Source organism: Sinocyclocheilus anshuiensis, unplaced genomic scaffold, assembly GCF_001515605.1.
Source record: "Sinocyclocheilus anshuiensis isolate Anshui unplaced genomic scaffold, SAMN03320099.WGS_v1.1 scaffold891, whole genome shotgun sequence".
NCBI lineage: Eukaryota > Metazoa > Chordata > Actinopteri > Cypriniformes > Cyprinidae > Sinocyclocheilus > Sinocyclocheilus anshuiensis.
The window spans coordinates 93,104-110,254 of record NW_015546076.1 but is presented as its reverse complement, the minus strand read 5'-3'; the positions used below and the strand labels follow the sequence as shown (position 1 = coordinate 110,254).

At 37.8% G+C, this 17,151-nt stretch overlaps 2 protein-coding genes across 2 annotated transcripts; both read left to right on the top strand.

Moving 5' to 3' along the window:
• Window positions 1-1,114: 1,114 nt before the first annotated feature.
• Window positions 1,115-6,686, top strand: LOC107699883 (zona pellucida-like domain-containing protein 1). Its single transcript, XM_016501307.1, has 12 exons — window positions 1,115-1,157; window positions 1,298-1,403; window positions 1,589-1,659; window positions 2,688-2,908; window positions 3,702-3,883; window positions 4,038-4,110; window positions 4,409-4,506; window positions 4,810-4,890; window positions 5,102-5,273; window positions 5,370-5,475; window positions 6,193-6,219; window positions 6,493-6,686. Exons 1-12 carry the CDS (start codon window positions 1,115-1,117, stop codon window positions 6,684-6,686), a joined length of 1,374 nt encoding a protein of 457 aa, XP_016356793.1.
• Window positions 6,687-8,845: 2,159 nt separating this feature from the next.
• On the top strand, window positions 8,846-12,612 carry LOC107699888 (zona pellucida-like domain-containing protein 1). The gene is made up of 10 exons (XM_016501312.1): window positions 8,846-9,061; window positions 9,179-9,399; window positions 9,684-9,868; window positions 10,589-10,661; window positions 10,760-10,857; window positions 10,945-11,025; window positions 11,627-11,795; window positions 11,912-12,020; window positions 12,159-12,179; window positions 12,275-12,612. The coding sequence occupies exons 1-10, from the start codon at window positions 8,968-8,970 to the stop codon at window positions 12,412-12,414; spliced, it is 1,191 nt and encodes a 396-aa protein (XP_016356798.1). The 5' UTR covers window positions 8,846-8,967; the 3' UTR covers window positions 12,415-12,612.
• Window positions 12,613-17,151: the final 4,539 nt, after the last annotated feature.

The following is a 17,151-nucleotide window of genomic DNA, read 5'->3' as shown; positions in this document are numbered from 1 at the left end:
GTAATCCTTCAGGATGAATCAGAGCACATGGCCACCTGACAGTACATCTGGGTCATTTCATGGGTGGGTGTTGTAAAGTACAGTAGATGGTTGTTGTTTCAGGATTGATTCCATATTCATTTCAGGATAAGGAGGCTATTTGATCCCATTTACTGTGGTTTGAATAGTAGCCCTGTCTAAAGTTCAACAAATTTGATTTCAACAGCCTAATAAGTGAAAGATTCTTCAAAAGCAGCAATAGTCCCTCCCCTAATAAACCATTTGATTAGCATCCCAACAAATTCAATATTGTTTATGACTCACAATTAGAGTATTTTTACCAACCTGCAGAATGTAAGCAATGATACACTACTGGTCAAAAGTTCAAAAGTAAATTAATACTTTTATTCAGCAAGGACACATTAAATTGATCAAAAGTTTGCAGTAAAGATATTTATCATCTTAAAACTGATTTCTATTTTAAATCAATGTTATTCTTTTCCAAAAAAAGGAATCATTTGCACAAAAACAAACAAAAAAAAATGTATGTAAAATGTAGTAAATGTATGTATAAAGATCAGACACGCTATATGTAGCTGACTGTTTGAAAGTAAATTAATACTTTTATTCAGCAAGGACACATTAAATTGATCAAAAGTTTGCAGTAAAGATATTTATCATCTTAAAACTGATTTCTATTTTAAATCAATGTTATTCTTTTCCAAAAAAAGGAATAATTTGCACAAAAACAAACAAAAAAAAATGTATGTATAAAGATCAGACACGCTATATGTAGCTGACTGTTTGTCTGCTTTAAAAAAGTAGTTATTACTGCACATTAACACGTTACTATAAACTGATTAAATCAGAGTATTAGATATGGCAGCAATTATCTGCTATTATCTATTAGCTTTACTATTTAATGCCAAAAAATGGGCAGTTTGTGATTGTATCTTCATCTAGTTTCTGGTTGAGATAAGTGTGAGGAACCGGGAGGCCACAGTGACAATAGCAGCACACTCACTATCAAGCCTGATGGACTGACAGAGAGAATAGGCCCTTTAGTCACTTCAGCCGCCGATGAAAACATAATTCCTACCTTCAGTCCCACACTGAGCTCAGACATTATTGAGCGATGACAGAGGCAGATCAAGCTATGAGGAGACGAGTGGGAAATCGTAAAAGCTGCTCATGTTTCTGGCTCCATAAAAAAGATTTGTTCAGCGCATTGAGATTGTGATGGATTTTCCCATGTTGTCCAGGACAGCTCTTTTTGTTTAAGGCTTCTGATAATGGCTCATTGTTTTGGCCGTGGTAGAGGCCTGTGGTGCGGGCGGCCCTCTGGAGATGCCAGGCTGCCCATTCACTCACCAGCAGCAGGCCGAAACGCATGGAGCGCAGCTCACCTGCATCAGGGGACTGAGGTAAGAGAGGGATCTCAACACGTTACACTATGAATGTGTTGTCATATTGTTAAAACAAAAAATATGACTGTTATGCCAGTCATTGTTTGAATTTTGAGTGATTTTTTTGTTTGTTTTAATTTTTGTTCTCCTTCCTTTCCAGGTGTTGAAATGGAGTGGATATGTGTTCCCCTTCTGCTTTTCAGTGGGATTCATTTAGGTTTTACACAGTTTAATGGATTCAACTGTGATCCAAACTACCACAGCAGATTCCCTGGTAAGAAGAGCCAAATAAACAATAATACATTACAGTTCAAAAGTAGGTAAGATTTGTGTTTGTTTGATTTGTGACAGTAAAGACACTCAAAATGTTAAAACAGATTTCTATTTCAAATAAAATGCTGTTCTTTTGCAAAAAGATTATTAATTAAATAGAAAATTATTCATTACATTTTTTATCGTTTCCACAAAATTTTAAGCATTGATAATAATAATAATAATAATAAATGTTTCTTGAGCAGCAAATCAGCATATTAGAATGATTTCTGAAGGATCATGTGACACTGAAGATTGAAATTTCAGCTTTGACATCACAGGAATAAATTGCACTTTAAAAATATATTACAATAATAAAGTTATTTTAAATTGTAATAATATTTCACGATATTACTGACTTTTTATTATTATTATAATTTTTATTATTATTAATGTAATGTTATAAATAAAAATGCTACCAACCCCAAACTTTTGAACAGTAGTGTAAATAAATCTATTTAGATAATGAATAATTTACAAGTATCATTTTTTTCAAATGTATAAATGATTGTTTTTCTATGTAAATGTTGCTCTAATTCCCTATACTAGAGAAAATTATTATATATAGTGGGGTCTGAAAATCTAAAATTTACCATTTCATTTAAACTGCAAAATAACTACAATACAAAGAAATGTTATGATGTAAATGAGCAAGCAGTATTTCCAGCTCCAAAAGATCAGATGTTCTTACTTGTGGAGTTCATGGAGCTCGAGTTCTGCTGTCGTTAAAACAAAAGGAGGACAAACCAAGTACTAAAACATTTTGAAATTCATAGTAATATTTTGATTCATAGTAATACTTTGCACTTACATTATCACACTGATAATATCATATGTAATGAAAAGTGTGTAAAAATGCTAAATTGAAGCAGTTCCTCCATTTGACGCCACTGTATTTTATTGTAAGCCCATGTTTAGTAAAGAATGCTGTCTCCATTGTGACACATATTATGAGGTTTTCATTTACTTGAATTGTTTTTTTTCCTCAAGGTGAGAGAGATATCAGTGTATACTGTGGCGTTCAGACAATCACACTAAAGATTAACCTCTGTCCTGTGCTGTACTCTGGATACACTGATGCTGACTTGGCACTGAACGGTCGTCATGGAGATGTCCAATGCCGAGGCTTCATAAACAACAACACCTTCCCCACAGCTGTGCTCTTCAGTATCAGTCTGAGCACACTGGAGTCCTGTGGAAACACGCTGGAGGTGAGAGATACATTCACTTACACACAAGTGCTATGGTATTCTTATAGTTTTTGGACATGTATTATGGGAATACCATGGTGTATGAATATGATAATCATACAGTACCACTGAACTGTATATCTGAACTTGCACCAGCTTCACTTTTTGCCCAAGCTGTTTGTGTTAAAGGAATAAAATTAGCTGAAAATTTACTTCCAGGCCATCCAGGCTGTAGATGAGTTTGTTTTTTAATTGGAACAGATTTAGAGAAATGTAGCATTGCATCACTTGCTCACCAATGGATGCTCTGCAGTGAATGGGTGCCGTCAGAAGGAGAGTCCAAACAGCTGATAAAAACATCACAATAATCCACAAGTAACCCACACATCTCCAATCCATCAATTAACATCTTGTGAAGCAAAAAGCTGCGTGTTTGTAAGAAACAAGTCCATCATTAAGACATTTTTAACTTTAAACCATTGCTTCTGGTTAAAATACCAATCCATAATTTATAATAATGCTTCTCCCAGTGAAAAAGTCCATTCCCTGTTGTCCTCTCAAATCAAAATCTACAGACATATTTTTGAGGATTTGTGTGATGTTTTTATCAGCTGTTTAGACAAATCTGTTGCGATGAGCAAACAAACTCATCTACATTATGGATGGCCTGAGGGTGAGTAAATTTCAGCAAATTTCATTTTTGGGTGAACTGTTCCTTTAATAGTGAATTACGTAGCATAACTGATATGTGATTTTAAAGAACAAATTGGATTATATGAGCTTAAAAAAAAACTTTTTTTTCCTCTCTAATCAGGTTTCTGCATCTCAAAGCTTTAATGCCTATGGGAACACCTCCATGGTACAGATGGGTAATATATCGGGCTACATTGACACCCCAGACCCTCCAACTGTTATCAGCTACCTGCCAGGTCTGGTGTATAAATTCAGCTGTAGTTATCCTCTGGAGTACCTGCTCAACAACGGCCAGCTGGCATCGTGAGTCTGTTTTCTGACGTAACAACCTACTTCTACAACTATTTTAGTCAAAGAACTGTGCTGCATTTATCAGAACAATCAATGCTTTGCTGATATGTTCAGCTGTGAATAAACAGCCATAATGTCTTGTTTTAATCTCAACCTCCTTTACCAGCTCGTCTGCTGCAATATCAGTGAAAGACAATAATGGCACTTTCCTGAGCACTCTCAGTTTGGTGCTTTACAATGTGAGTGATCTCTGTAGTTCATAAAATAAAATGCAATTAAAATACAAATTTATAAAAAAAAATGAAGTAACTTAGTTCATGAATTAATTTAGAATTACAAATTAAATTTGACTTATTGATTTATTTTAATTATAAATTATTTCTCCTTAGGACCTATTATCAATTTCATATTGTTTATGTGTACAAAAATGTGTACAGTTCTCAAACTTGTATTAAAATGTAAAAACGGCATGTTGCAATGAAGACTGGCTTAGAGCACCATTACAGTAGCTAATTTTCTTTGTCTCATATTTGACAGGACTCAACCTTCAGTCAGCTGATCTCTATACCAATGTCCGGCCTGTCCTTGAAGACTCGTGTGTTTGCTGCAGTCAAGGCTACAAATCTGGACAGGAGGTATATCGTACAGAGAAATTTATGCTTTTATATCTTATAAACTCATTATTGAAACACTTCATTTATTTTTCTGTAAAAGTATTTTACATCATAATGTTTTAGCTATCTTTTGTGAAGGCAGATTACTATTATAAATTGTGACAAATTACTAGTATAAATAATATCAATTATGAGAAATATTCCTCTACTTGGGTAAACACTTAGATCTTGAGCCCCTATTAGCTATTTTTATTTTAATTTTTTTACTTGCGATTAGAGATTTGATTCCCATTAATAGCAGAAATGACTGTGTTTTTCCCACAGGTGGAATGTTCTGATGGATCACTGTTACACCACCCCCTCTGGGAACCCTAATGATGGGATACGCTATGACCTTTTCTTTGGGTAATTTAGTATTTTCTGAAATTATGTGCGCACTAACTCGGTGAGTCCTCATTACCTGCTCAACTATACAATGCACAAAGGCCTTTTAGAAAACATCATTTGTGTGTGCGTGCACGGTTGCATTCAAGTTTGTGTGTGACTGAAGATAATCAATTTATCTGTAGATTTCAGCAGATTTAAAGAGGCTTTACTTTTGTGGGGGTTTAAATAGGTGCTACAAGGATCCGCAGACAACTGTATTTGAGAACGGAAAAAGTCAAATGGGCCGCTTTGCGTTTGAAGTTTTCCGTTTTGTGAAACATAAGAACCAGAAGATGTCCACCGTGTTTCTGCACTGTATCACAAAGCTGTGTCGAGTAGATGACTGCGCAATACTAATTCCGGTAAAACGTCATAATGCTGAAATATTTTATGGTTATTAATATATTTTACATGTACTAACTGAACGAGAGCGCTGACTGTAATATCTCTCATGGCAGATCTGTGGAAAACGCAGGAGGAGAGACACTGTGGATGAACATGTCGTATCAGGTTCATCCTCAGGGGATGCCGTCATAACCGCAGGGCCCATAATCACTAGGAGTGGTGAGAGCCATCCTCAGCTTTATAGTCCATTAAATGCACTGAAAAAAATGACAAATTCAATTTAATTTCCTTCAAAAGTTGTTGCACAGTTTTTTTTTGTTTTTTTTATTTAATAATGGTACAAAAGTAAATGATCCTTCAGAAATCATTCTAATATGCTGATTTGCTGCTGAAGAAACATTTCTTATCAATGTTGAAAACAGTTGTGCTGCTTAATATTGTTGTGGAAACCATGATACAATAGAAAGTTCAAAAGAACAGCATTTATTTTTAATATATATTTTAAGAAACGAGTTGTAGCCAATCTCACAGACCTCAACATTTGGTACATGATAATGATAACAATCAATGGATAGTTTTTCTAAACATGACAACAAAATCAATAACAACATGGTGCAAAAGCAAACAGTAAAACAAGGCAAACTTATTAATTATTCATGCCCCAGATGCTGGGAACAGCAGCACTGTAATGTTAAGGAGATTTTATGTATTTGTTATACCTTTGAAAGTGACTTTTATTTTTTAGATATTTGATCTTTTGGACATTTGTACATACGTTTGAATTGAGTACAAATGTAGAATTTGCTTAATGTTTTCAATTTAATGCTTGAGATGTAATTGTAGTTCAAGCTAGAAAGTATTAAATCATGAAACCATTTACGCTGTATTTACCACAAAAACTTCTAAAAACATATACATCTTGCTTGTTTTCTGCAGATGAATCTCCAACCAACAACTCACAACGTGGTAAGATTAAGTAGCCTGCTAAATGTTTTTCATTAGTAGACCCCCCAAATGTCCCAACCCCACCCCGCTGTGTCCTTTCTGTGAGACATCAGCTCTGTTTTCACAGTGAAACAATGGACACCAGTGTCAAGTTCTGCAAATGAGATCCATGACAACTGTGGTACCCATTTACAGAACTATCTTGTCTGATTTTGCCCCCATCCCACCCAACCCCATTCACCCCCACAGTCCTCTGCTGACCCCCACTCACCCCTCTCTGTGCCCCTGCAGTGAGCGGATCCTCCCAGCATCTGAATGCTGTAACCAGTGCCTTGATATCGGGTGTGGTTGTGTTAGGTGTGACGTGCCTGGGCCTCTTCATCCTCTCCCTCAGGCTGCTCAGGAAGCCCAGCCCTTCTATGTCTGACAGGGGTCTGGAACCCCAGCTTCAGATGACCATGACGTCCAAATCCAGAGTGCATTGAAATACGTCACAATATTTGTTCACTGCTCTCGCATGTCACAACATTGGCATTGGGCGGCTTTGTCAAACAAGTTTTCCCATTTTAACTTATATGAATCTAATAGTCCCTTTGAAAATACCTCAGTTTGTTACTATCCGTTTCAGGGTCTGTGATCCTTTATGCCTTGAAGTGCAGAGCACAAAACAAATGTAGATTGTTCACATATAGATTGCAGATTATTTGCTTGATGAATTATTGTTGATCTTTTAAACTGTGTGTATGTATATGTGCAATGAGTAGAATAAGCGATGAATAAACAAAAGAAAAATGAAACCGAGGTCTTTCAAATTAAATATTAGTTGACAGCAACAGATTAGATTGGAATACCACAGAAAATACCGCCCAATTAACATTGATTTGTAATATATTTTTGTTCAGTTTTGCAAACGTAGGGGCAAATCACAATTATTTTCAATGGTAATAAACAGCATGCCACAGATGCTGTTAACCTGGACAATTTGTTTTTAATTTGCATGATATAGTTTTAAATATAAATAAAACATAAAATATTTTTAGATGTACATATGTAGTGTTATTAAATTGATGTGCCATTATAACTTTTTTTTTTTATTAAAATTGTAAATATGTGCAACCTGATGTTTTTCCCAAACAGATTTGTCAGCTGCACATAATGGACAATTTTAATATGTTTTATTATAAAAATTAATCCAAATCAATGTCTCATTTCACTACTTTTTGTTCATTTGTCTGCGTTTGTATCAGTTTTATATATAATTTTCAACATATACCATACTTAAAATCACACTCTAACAATCTTTTTTATTCGGCCACAAGAAATGACATTGAAAATACAACACAGACACAAACCACCCATTTAAATCTCACACACCACTGTAGATCTCCACAATCTGCATCCTTTCTCTACATAATCCCAGATTACTGCAGGGCCTGCAGCGAGTCAAAAACTACAAAAATCTGATGCAGTGCTTGTTTATCTCCCTCTCATTTCTTATGTTCGCTGAGGTCTTTGATCTTATGCATGTGTGAAGTCCACAGTATTGTTTTGCTAAGATATTTAACTGAATACGTCATGGCTGGCATCATATTATGATGAGTTCTGTAATATTTCCATGGTTTTATGTTTTTGACAATAGAAGAAGGCCAACACCCAACACCCTGATTTGACCCTAATTAGAAAGTGTTGTCCTTCCCAGGTAGCTCAGCTGACAGGTTCCTATTACAATTCCATTGGTATTTTCTGTGAATTTGTACCTCATTTTCACAGATTTCACCTCATTAGCTGTTGATATGCTGTAAGAAGCACAGGAAGAATTCAAAACTCTAGCATTTTTATGGAAACTTTACTATTCGAAAAGCTTCAAAATTACTAAATTGCGGCTTACTCTCAAATGGATAGTTGACCCAAAAATGAACAATTTGCCATAATTTACTCACCCTCATGTCATTCCAAACTTAAATGACTTACTTGCTTCTTTGAAACAGTCTAACGTTTCAACTGTTTTTGAACATATAATGAAAGTCAGTGAAGTCCAGTGTTGTTTTGGATGCCATTGCCTTTCAAAATATGGACAAAAAACACTGAGACATTTTTCAAAATATCTTCTTTTGTGTTCTACAATGAATCCCTTCAGCATATCCATTTTACAATCATTATCACAACCACCAACCAGGTGTGTACAAACCATCACTACATGTGAGATTTCATGCAGTGACCATCAAGCTTTTAAGGTAGCTAACCTCCTAAAAGGCATCCAAGGTCAGAGGTCAGACTGACTTGTACTTTTAGGTCCAAAGAGAAGACGGGACCTCCCACATATTGTGTACTTCTTCAATAGAGTTTGTACTTAGTTTATTAAATTACATGTTAATATGTTTCAGGATGTATAAGATGACAAAGACAGTGGTCATTGTTTATGGTCTAACTTTAAAGGTGATGTGTAAGGTTTCAAGGTTTGCCTCAAGGTAATGGTACCTTATCCACAAAAGTGAATTGTTCTTGAGAACTCAAGCAACCATACCAAATGGCAAATGACCTTGTTTTGGCCCAATCCTGCAGTAGTAATCTAACTAACTTCTCCTATACACATACATATATAAATAAGAGACTGAAGCCTGTCAGAGTTAATCCAACAGTGACTTTGAGGAGATAAAGGATCTTTAACAGCAAGGATACCTTCAGAAGCTCTTCGAGATTTTCTCTAGGGTGCCGAGAGTCGTTTAATGGTCATTTTTGGACATTGATGAAGAGCAGATAACTGACATGGTTCTACTCAGTCTCTTGATTGTGGGTGTGCTGGTTAATGGCCACCTGGCTCTTACTCCTAATGACTGTGGGAGTTCCTACAGGCGTCCAGGTAGGCCTATTGTCATGCATGATTTTGTCTACAATAATTATTGTAACTGCTTTTAAAACCAAAACAATTAATCAATTTTATAGGAAAGACATCAGGGGTCTTGTTTTTGTCTTACAGCGTACACCGACATCGCAGTGTATTGCGGGACCGAGTCTATCAATTTGGCCATCCAGGTCTGCCCGGTCATTTACACTGGATATAACGCGAGTTTGTTGATTCTCAATCAAGTCGCAAATGATCCGTCGTGTCGGGGAACACTGGATGCGACCGCGAATCCTCCGGTCGTGCGCTTCAACTTCCCTCTGAGACAATTAGACTCCTGCGGCAGCATCTTCCGCGTGAGTACTAGCCTACTGCATCTTCTAAACTATATTTACACTGATGAAGTATTCTCTAGGCTACTTAAAAACACCTTAAGCAAACTGATCTCGCTTTCTGGCGAGTTGAAAAGTGCCCAAAGCCAGCAAACTAGCGAGGTTACCAATAAGGGTCAGTGTTACTCATACATGCACACTGACAACAACGTGTCAATATAGATAAAGAGAATTAGTTCTCTCCATTTTCTCTGTATTTTGATATCTCGCTTTGCAAGTCTGATTAATTTAATTGTCTTCATTTGTAGACCACCAGCGCTCCAGGGACCGGGATCTTCTCGGACTTCTCTAACATCCAGACGGTTAACATCAGTGGGGTGGTCAGATCTTTCGACCCCACAATAGGAACAGTGACCTACAACGCCGAGCTGAGTTATTTTTACTCCTGTGCATATCCACTCGAGTACCTGGTCAACAATACACAAGTTGATGTGTAAGCTCCTTTAACTCTCTTAATAAAGTAATTCTGCTGAAATAATAACAATAAAAAGATCTTAAACCAGCCTAAGCTAGTCTTAGCTAGTCTCCCTGTCTAGTCAGAGTTTTAGTGAACTTTGGGACTGGCCCACGTTCTGGCTTACTGTTTTCAATCAAGGAGGATGCATTAAATTGGTCAAAAGTGAGTGTAAAGACATTTAAACTGTTATAAAAGATTTCTATTTCAAATAAATGCTTTTCTTTTGAACTTTCTAGTCATCAAAGAATCCTTAATGAAAAAATGTATCACGATTTCCACAAAAATATTAAACTGTTTAAACTGTTTTCATTGGTAATAATAAACGTTTATTGAGCACCAAATCAGTGTATTAGAATGATTTCTGAAGGATCACGTGACACTGAAGACTGGAGTAATGATGCTGAAAATTCAGCTTTGTCAACAAAGGAATAAATTACATTTTAAAATATATTAAATTAGAAAATTATCATTTTAAATTGCAATAATGTTTCAAAATGTCACTGTTTTACTGTATTTTTTATCGGATAGATGCAGCTTTGGTGAGCATAAGAGACTTTTAAAAAATTAACAAAACAGTAGTTTGTACAGTATTAAACATGCAGCTTGTTGACATTCTTAACTGAGTAGTGAATAATTATTTTCATGGGCTCTAGCTATACATCACTTGTAATCTCTAAACTTTACCTCCCTCTTCAGGTCATCCTCCTCCATTGCAGTGATTGACAACAATGGTAGCTTCATCAGCACTTTAAGCATGCAGCTCTTCAAAGTAAATACACAATGGGGGAAAACGTTTCCAAAATCTATAGCTTTTTCTATGCTATGTCATAGTGTGTCCATAACTTCATACTTTAATTGTGTCTCTAGGATGTAAACTACACAACTCCACTCGTTATCCCTGCTCTTGGTGTTGAGCTCAGAACCAGAATCTACGTGCAAGTCATTGCAGCAAACTTGACTTCACAGTGAGGAACATTTGCTGATGTTTCTTCTAAGATATGCCTCCATTAGTTAATGTAGAAATCGACTGATTCTGTCCTCCTCCTCCACAGGTATCATGTTCTGCTGGATCGTTGCTATGCCTCTATCTCAGCCTTACCCTCCAATTCAACCTTTTTCAACCTATTTGTCCCGTAAGTCTCAAAAAAGGGACGTTTTGAAATGTCAGGGAAATGTTATGTTAAAAATAACATTTATAGTATAATATCATTTATTTTATATTTTACTTATTTCTTATATATTATACTTATATATTTATATTACATTTATATTTATAGTTATATTATATATATAATGCATTTAATAGAATACAAATATTAAGAATATATCAGAATAAGAAATGTTTTTTGAGTCTCTACAAGATTGTTTTTAAAAACGTATTTTATATATCCTATATTTATAATAAATATTAACAAAAAATTATTATTTTAAAGAATATTTCATCAATTTAAATTGTTGTTTTGGTCTCTATAAAATTCTTTTAAATACTCATGAGCAAAGCTATGGAAATTCATTGGTTGTCTAATTTATTTAATATTTTATATATTCTATATTCATGCAAAATGATATAAATACAAATAAAATTGAATGAAAATAAAACAAATAATTAATTTAAATAATATTTCATCAATTAGAAATGGTTGGGTTAGAGTCAGAAACAAAGCCACAAAGCCATGGAAATTCATTGGTCAACTAGTTCTGTAACATACTTGAAATGTTCTGTTTTTCTAAAAGGTGCTCGCAGGATCAGATGACCACCATGTTGGAGAATGGAAACAGTCAGAAGGCTCGCTTTAGCTTCCCAGCCTTCCGCTTTATCGAGCAGCAGAACCAGACCATTTCCACCTACTACCTCCACTGCATCACCAGACTTTGTGAAACCAGCACCTGCACCCAGTTCAAGGTACCACATGTTCTTCAAACTGGCCTATAAGACTACAACTATTGGGGTATTAACTGAATGATCAGATAAATGTGTCCTGCTTTATTGTTTAACCCTCATCCATTTTCATTGATCAGCAATGCAACAGGAGGAGGAGACGGGACATACAGACAACGACAATTAAAGATGGCGTCTCAGACACCACCCTCATCACCTCAGGACCTATTAGGACTCAAGCAGACTCCTGTATGGCTCTCCTCTACCTCACTATCCTTGTCATAAAATATGATAGTCGTGGATAAAAGCATTTGATATAGTCCAAGTTATTTCAAGACACATAAATGTAGCTACATAATAATAACTGCAAACTGTTCTTTCTTTCAGCTCTTACCACCAAGGAAGAAGGTAAGCCTCTCTCATCAATGTATTTCATTTACAGAAGGATGCCAGAAAACAGGTCATTTTGGTAATAACATGCTGTCTCTTGTATTCCTGTACAGCCCTGAGCAGTGCACAGAAGGACAGTGGTAATGGGGCATCTGTAGGACTGGGCATCGCTCTGGCCGTCCTCGTCATTGTGGGCACCGTTGCTGCCCTCATGGCCGTATCATTTTACCGCAAACTCAGGATGCTGCGTTAACTTTCCGTGATCCCAGAGCTCTTTTTGTGTAGGACCGATACAACAGCACTGGTGGAGGTGGGAACTGGGGATCCATATTATTACTATCTGACTTTTTAAATTAAAAAGCTTTGTCAGCATTGCAGATAACATGATTGTCATTTGAAATGCAAATATTGCAACCAAAAAAATATTTTAATATATAATAACTTATATACTTATATACAAAGTTTAAATGAGCTACATTTCATTTTAAAACAAACATGTACAGAGGTGCATTTGGTGTGAGAAAGAGGATTAAAAAGGCAGCAATGGTTTTAAAAGGATATTTGTGCGATTTATTGTAATGGATCTGTGCTCAAGTTATGCTACATTAAAGCAAGATCCAAGGCTTTAGGATTGACAGCTTTAAAAGAACAGGTGACAGAAAATATTTCATAAAGTTATTATAACAGCTGCATGAAGAGCCTTGCTTTGATTTAGCAAACTTGTTATTATCAAGGAAGGAAAGTTTCATTTTGGAAAAGGAATTATAAACATGCTTATTTTATTTCAGATACTTCTGCATATGCAATATGTTACAAAATCAGACAGTTGTCTTGTGAAACATGTTTGTTTTTATTTGTTGATTTTGTACTTTTATTGCATGCAATGTCATTAATAAAGGCTTGTAGGATTGTGAGAACAGTCTGATTTCCTTTCTTGTTAAAACGCAGCACCACTAGGGGGAGTCTCACCATTGTTTGAAAAAACACATTGGCTAGAAACCCTGGTTTAGTCTTGTTGCAAAAGTGGTGTTTCTTTATGGTTGTCTTAAAGTTAACTTTACAAAAAACTGTTTTAGGAGATTTTTTAATATAGTTTTATTGCTGTCCCACTCCAAAGAGTCAAAATTAAAGTGGAGTCTCAAAGTACATTATCTTTTTATGTACATTATATAATTTAGTTTTTTAGTGGTTTAAAATGTTTCAGTATCTACAGAAGTTACAAGCTATTCAGTATTTGTATTCTCCTATTACCTTTATTTGGGATACATTATTATGCAACTTGGAACAAGGACGACAGCTTTTTTATGTATTCAGCGTGAGACTCATACTCATACGAGACTCATACGTCCATTCAAAAAAAAAGAAAAGAAAAAAGGGAAAGACACAGATAACGCGCCGACAGATAAGACGAGGCACACGATCAGTCATTTCAGTGCAGTAAACTATTTGCGTCACAAACCAACAAATGTTTATGACTATAACAATGAATTAAAATAATATGGTAAGCAATACCAGTACAGCGAAAACAAGCGGAAGAGGCTGGCACCGGAAGCCTCGCACATTCACGTCACCGTGGTTAAGCATACTGCAGTTTGTACTCTCAGATGATTTGGGGCATGTATAAACTAATGTAAAAAGCCCCTTTTGGTTTGTTTGTTTTATTTGTTCTATTTATTTATTTTATTTTATTTTCTTCTTTATTATTGGCTTATTGTGATCTTGTTTATCACTGGTTATGCTCAACCTAAGGCTGTTCACGTGTTGTTAGATTATGTGATGTGTTTATGTACCTTGTTTGTTTGTTGTAAATGGAAGCATAATAAAAAAAATTAAAAAAATAAAAACTCTCAGATGGCGTTGAAACTTCCGGTTTAATTTCTCTGGAATACGTGTTTTAACATTCAATTTCAAAATATAATCAAATTCAAATGTAACTATTACTTTCATTGTTAGCCAACAAAGTGCTGCACAACAACAAAAATTGTGTGATTATTCCTATAGAAATATTATTATTATTATTATTATTATTATTATTACTTTGAGACATACATTCTATTGTACAATAGTAATATGTTTCTGTCAAAATTTCTTTAGGTTAAACCAGACTTATTTTGATGGGTTGTCGTGAAGACTCTCAGAGCAGTTCTAAGTTCATGTGTTTATATCTTCATATAGCGAGACGGCAGAAGCAGGAAACACCATGAGCGCCACGCGTGCTTCAGTATGTGTGTAGAACACTCCGGTTGCTGACGTAACCTTGGTTCCCTGAGATAAGGGAACGAGCGTTGTGTATAGGGAAACTCCTGTTTACACTGGTATTGAAGCCTGATTTGTTCACGTTTGTGTAGCTGCACAAACCAAAGTGAGTCCCAACTAGCACCGCTGAGAACTGCAGATATAGCTATTTCCACCCTAAGGGAGAAATAGGTAGATAAAACAGACAAATCAAAAGCGTCTATATTTAGGGACGTCTAAATATAGAATCTATCAAAGAGGACGGCGACGACCAGCTGGCGGCCGCACAATCATAAGTCAAACTGAGTCCCAAGCCCAGCTAAGGACTACAGATATAACCATTTCCACCCTAGGGGAGAAATAGGCTGATTAAATAGACAAAATCCGTGCCTGTGGGGCAGGGACATCTAAATGATAGAATCTGGTAAATGTGGAAAGCGACGACCAGCCGGCAGCCACACAAATCTCACTTATAGAAATTCTGCTGGACCACGCCCAGGAGGAGGCCATTCCTCTGGTGGAGTGGGCCCTCAACCCGATAGGGCATTGCAAGCCTTCTGAGGCATAAGCCAAGGCTATAGCATCTACTATCCAGCAGGAAAATCTCTGCTTCATAACAGGCAGCCCTTTATTGCGGCCTCCGAAGCGAACAAATTGCTGCTCTGACTGTCTGAAAAGACCAGAGCGTTCAACATACAGTCTAAGAGCCCTGACCTGGCAGAGTGGATTGGGACCCTGCTCACACTCTGCAACAGGGAGTGCTAGAAGGGTTATAACCTGGGCTCTAAACGAGAGCACCTTAGGAACATAACCTTGTCTTGGTTTGAGGGAGACCTTACAGTTGTTAGGCCCAAATTCCAGACAGGAAGCATTGATTGACAGTGCCTGCAAGTCAAGCACTCGCTTGACCGACGTTAATGCCAAAAGGAGGGTGGTCTTAAGTGACATGGGCCGCAGATCGGCCGAATGGAGCAGCTCAAAGGGAGGGCCCTCAGGACTATGGAAAAGTCCCAGGTTGGCACTGTCTGAGGATGAGGAGGATTCAATCTCCGGGCGCCCTTCAAGAACTTAACGACCAAATCGTTTCTGCCGATAGATTGGCCAGCTTCGAGGGAATGAGTCGCTGCGACAGCTGCCACATAAACTTTAAGTGTGGAAGGGGCGCGCCCGTTGTCAAGCAACTCTTGCAAAAAAGTCAGCACTTGGGATACGTCACAAGAAACCAGGTCCAGGCTTCGTGCTGCACACCAGTCACAGAAGACTGACCACTTAAGAACGTAAAGGCATCTCGTAGACGGTGCTCTAGTCTCTAAAATGGTGTCGCTCAGTCTTGCCGGGAGTTGTATAGACTCCCGTTGAGGCTCCAGACATGAAGGCTCCACAGCTCCGGCGGGGGGTGCCAAATCATGCCCTTCACCTGCGAGAGAAGGTCTCTCCATATTGGTATCGGCCACAGGGTAGCTGCTGACAGCTGCACTAACTCGGGGGAACTTCCAGGGTGGGGCCACAAGGAGGACTGAGCAACCCGACTTCCCTAAACCATCGGATGACCTGAGGAAGCAGGGCAATCGGGGGGAAGGCGTACAGGCGAGATCTGGGCCAATCGTGGGCCAGCGCATCTCGCTACATGGAGAAATAAGTCGAGCAGTGAGGGTTGTCTTCTGAGGTGAAAAGGTCAACCTCTGCCCTCCCGAAGACAGACCAGATTTCCTGAACCCTCTGAGGATGTAGTGTCCATTCTCCTGGAGCTACATTGCCTCTGGACAGCATGTCTGCGCCAAGGTTCAGACTGCCCAGCACATGAACCGCTTTGATTGAGAGGAGTTTGCTCTGTACCCAATGTAGGAGGTGTCGAGCAATCCTGTAAAGGGAAAGTGGATCGACCAGGAGCTGAACGCTGGATAGAACTCTAACAGGACGCCCCAACACACGTTGGAGGTGTCTGTCATCACTACCTTCCTCCTGGAGGACAGTCCCAACTGCATACCCAGTTGGAACAGGAGAGAAGTTGTCCAAGGGGCCACAGCTTTGATACAGTGAAGGGTCACCCTAACATAAAACCGGCCCAGGCACCAGGTGTCTATCACAGTCCCCAGAAAGACCGCTCGCTGTCTGGGAGACAAATGACTCTTGTGCAGGTTGATTTTCAACCCAAGGTACTCCAGATGGCTGAGCAGTATCAATCTGTCGGCGATAAGTTCCTGTTCTGATCATCAAGGTAATTGAGGATGAGGATTCCCATGTGTCTCAGAGGGGAAAGAGCTGTGTTGATGCACTTCATAAAAGTGCGAGGGGCCAGTGACAGTCCAAATGGTAGGACTGTGTACTGATAGGCCACTCCCTCGAACACAAATCTCAAGAACGGTCTGTGGCGGGGGGTTATGTGGATGTGAAAGTATGTATCTTTCAGATCCACTGTCAGAAACCAGTCCTCGGGACAAAACTGTGTGAGGATCTGTTTAAAAGTTAACATCCTAAATGTGAGGAGGGATCACTAATTCACATGTTCTGGACATGCCCTAACTTAGAGCGTTTCTGGCAATCGATATTTCACACCCTTTCAGAGGTTCTTAAGCACAGTTTACAGCCAGAACCTCTGGTGGCATTATTTGGAGTAGCTCCAGAGGAGTCATGGCTGTCAGCATCTATGTGTAAAGTCCTTGCTTTCTCCTCCTTGTTGGCACGTAGAGCAATACTATTAAAATGGAAAGATCCCTTCCCACCCACCCATACTCAATGGATTAGAAATATGATG

Coding starts and splice junctions, on each gene's coding strand:
- LOC107699883 (XM_016501307.1), top strand. CDS start 1,115: ATGACAGAGGCAGATCAAGCTATGAGGAGACGAGTGGGAAATC. Junction 3,884..4,037: donor AACAACGGCCAGCTGGCATC/GTGAGTCTGTTT, acceptor CTCCTTTACCAG/CTCGTCTGCTGCAATATCAG. Junction 4,891..5,101: donor CGCTATGACCTTTTCTTTGG/GTAATTTAGTAT, acceptor GGGTTTAAATAG/GTGCTACAAGGATCCGCAGA.
- LOC107699888 (XM_016501312.1), top strand. CDS start 8,968: ATGGTTCTACTCAGTCTCTTGATTGTGGGTGTGCTGGTTAATGGCCAC. Junction 9,400..9,683: donor CCTGCGGCAGCATCTTCCGC/GTGAGTACTAGC, acceptor CTTCATTTGTAG/ACCACCAGCGCTCCAGGGAC. Junction 10,858..10,944: donor GCAGCAAACTTGACTTCACA/GTGAGGAACATT, acceptor CCTCCTCCACAG/GTATCATGTTCTGCTGGATC.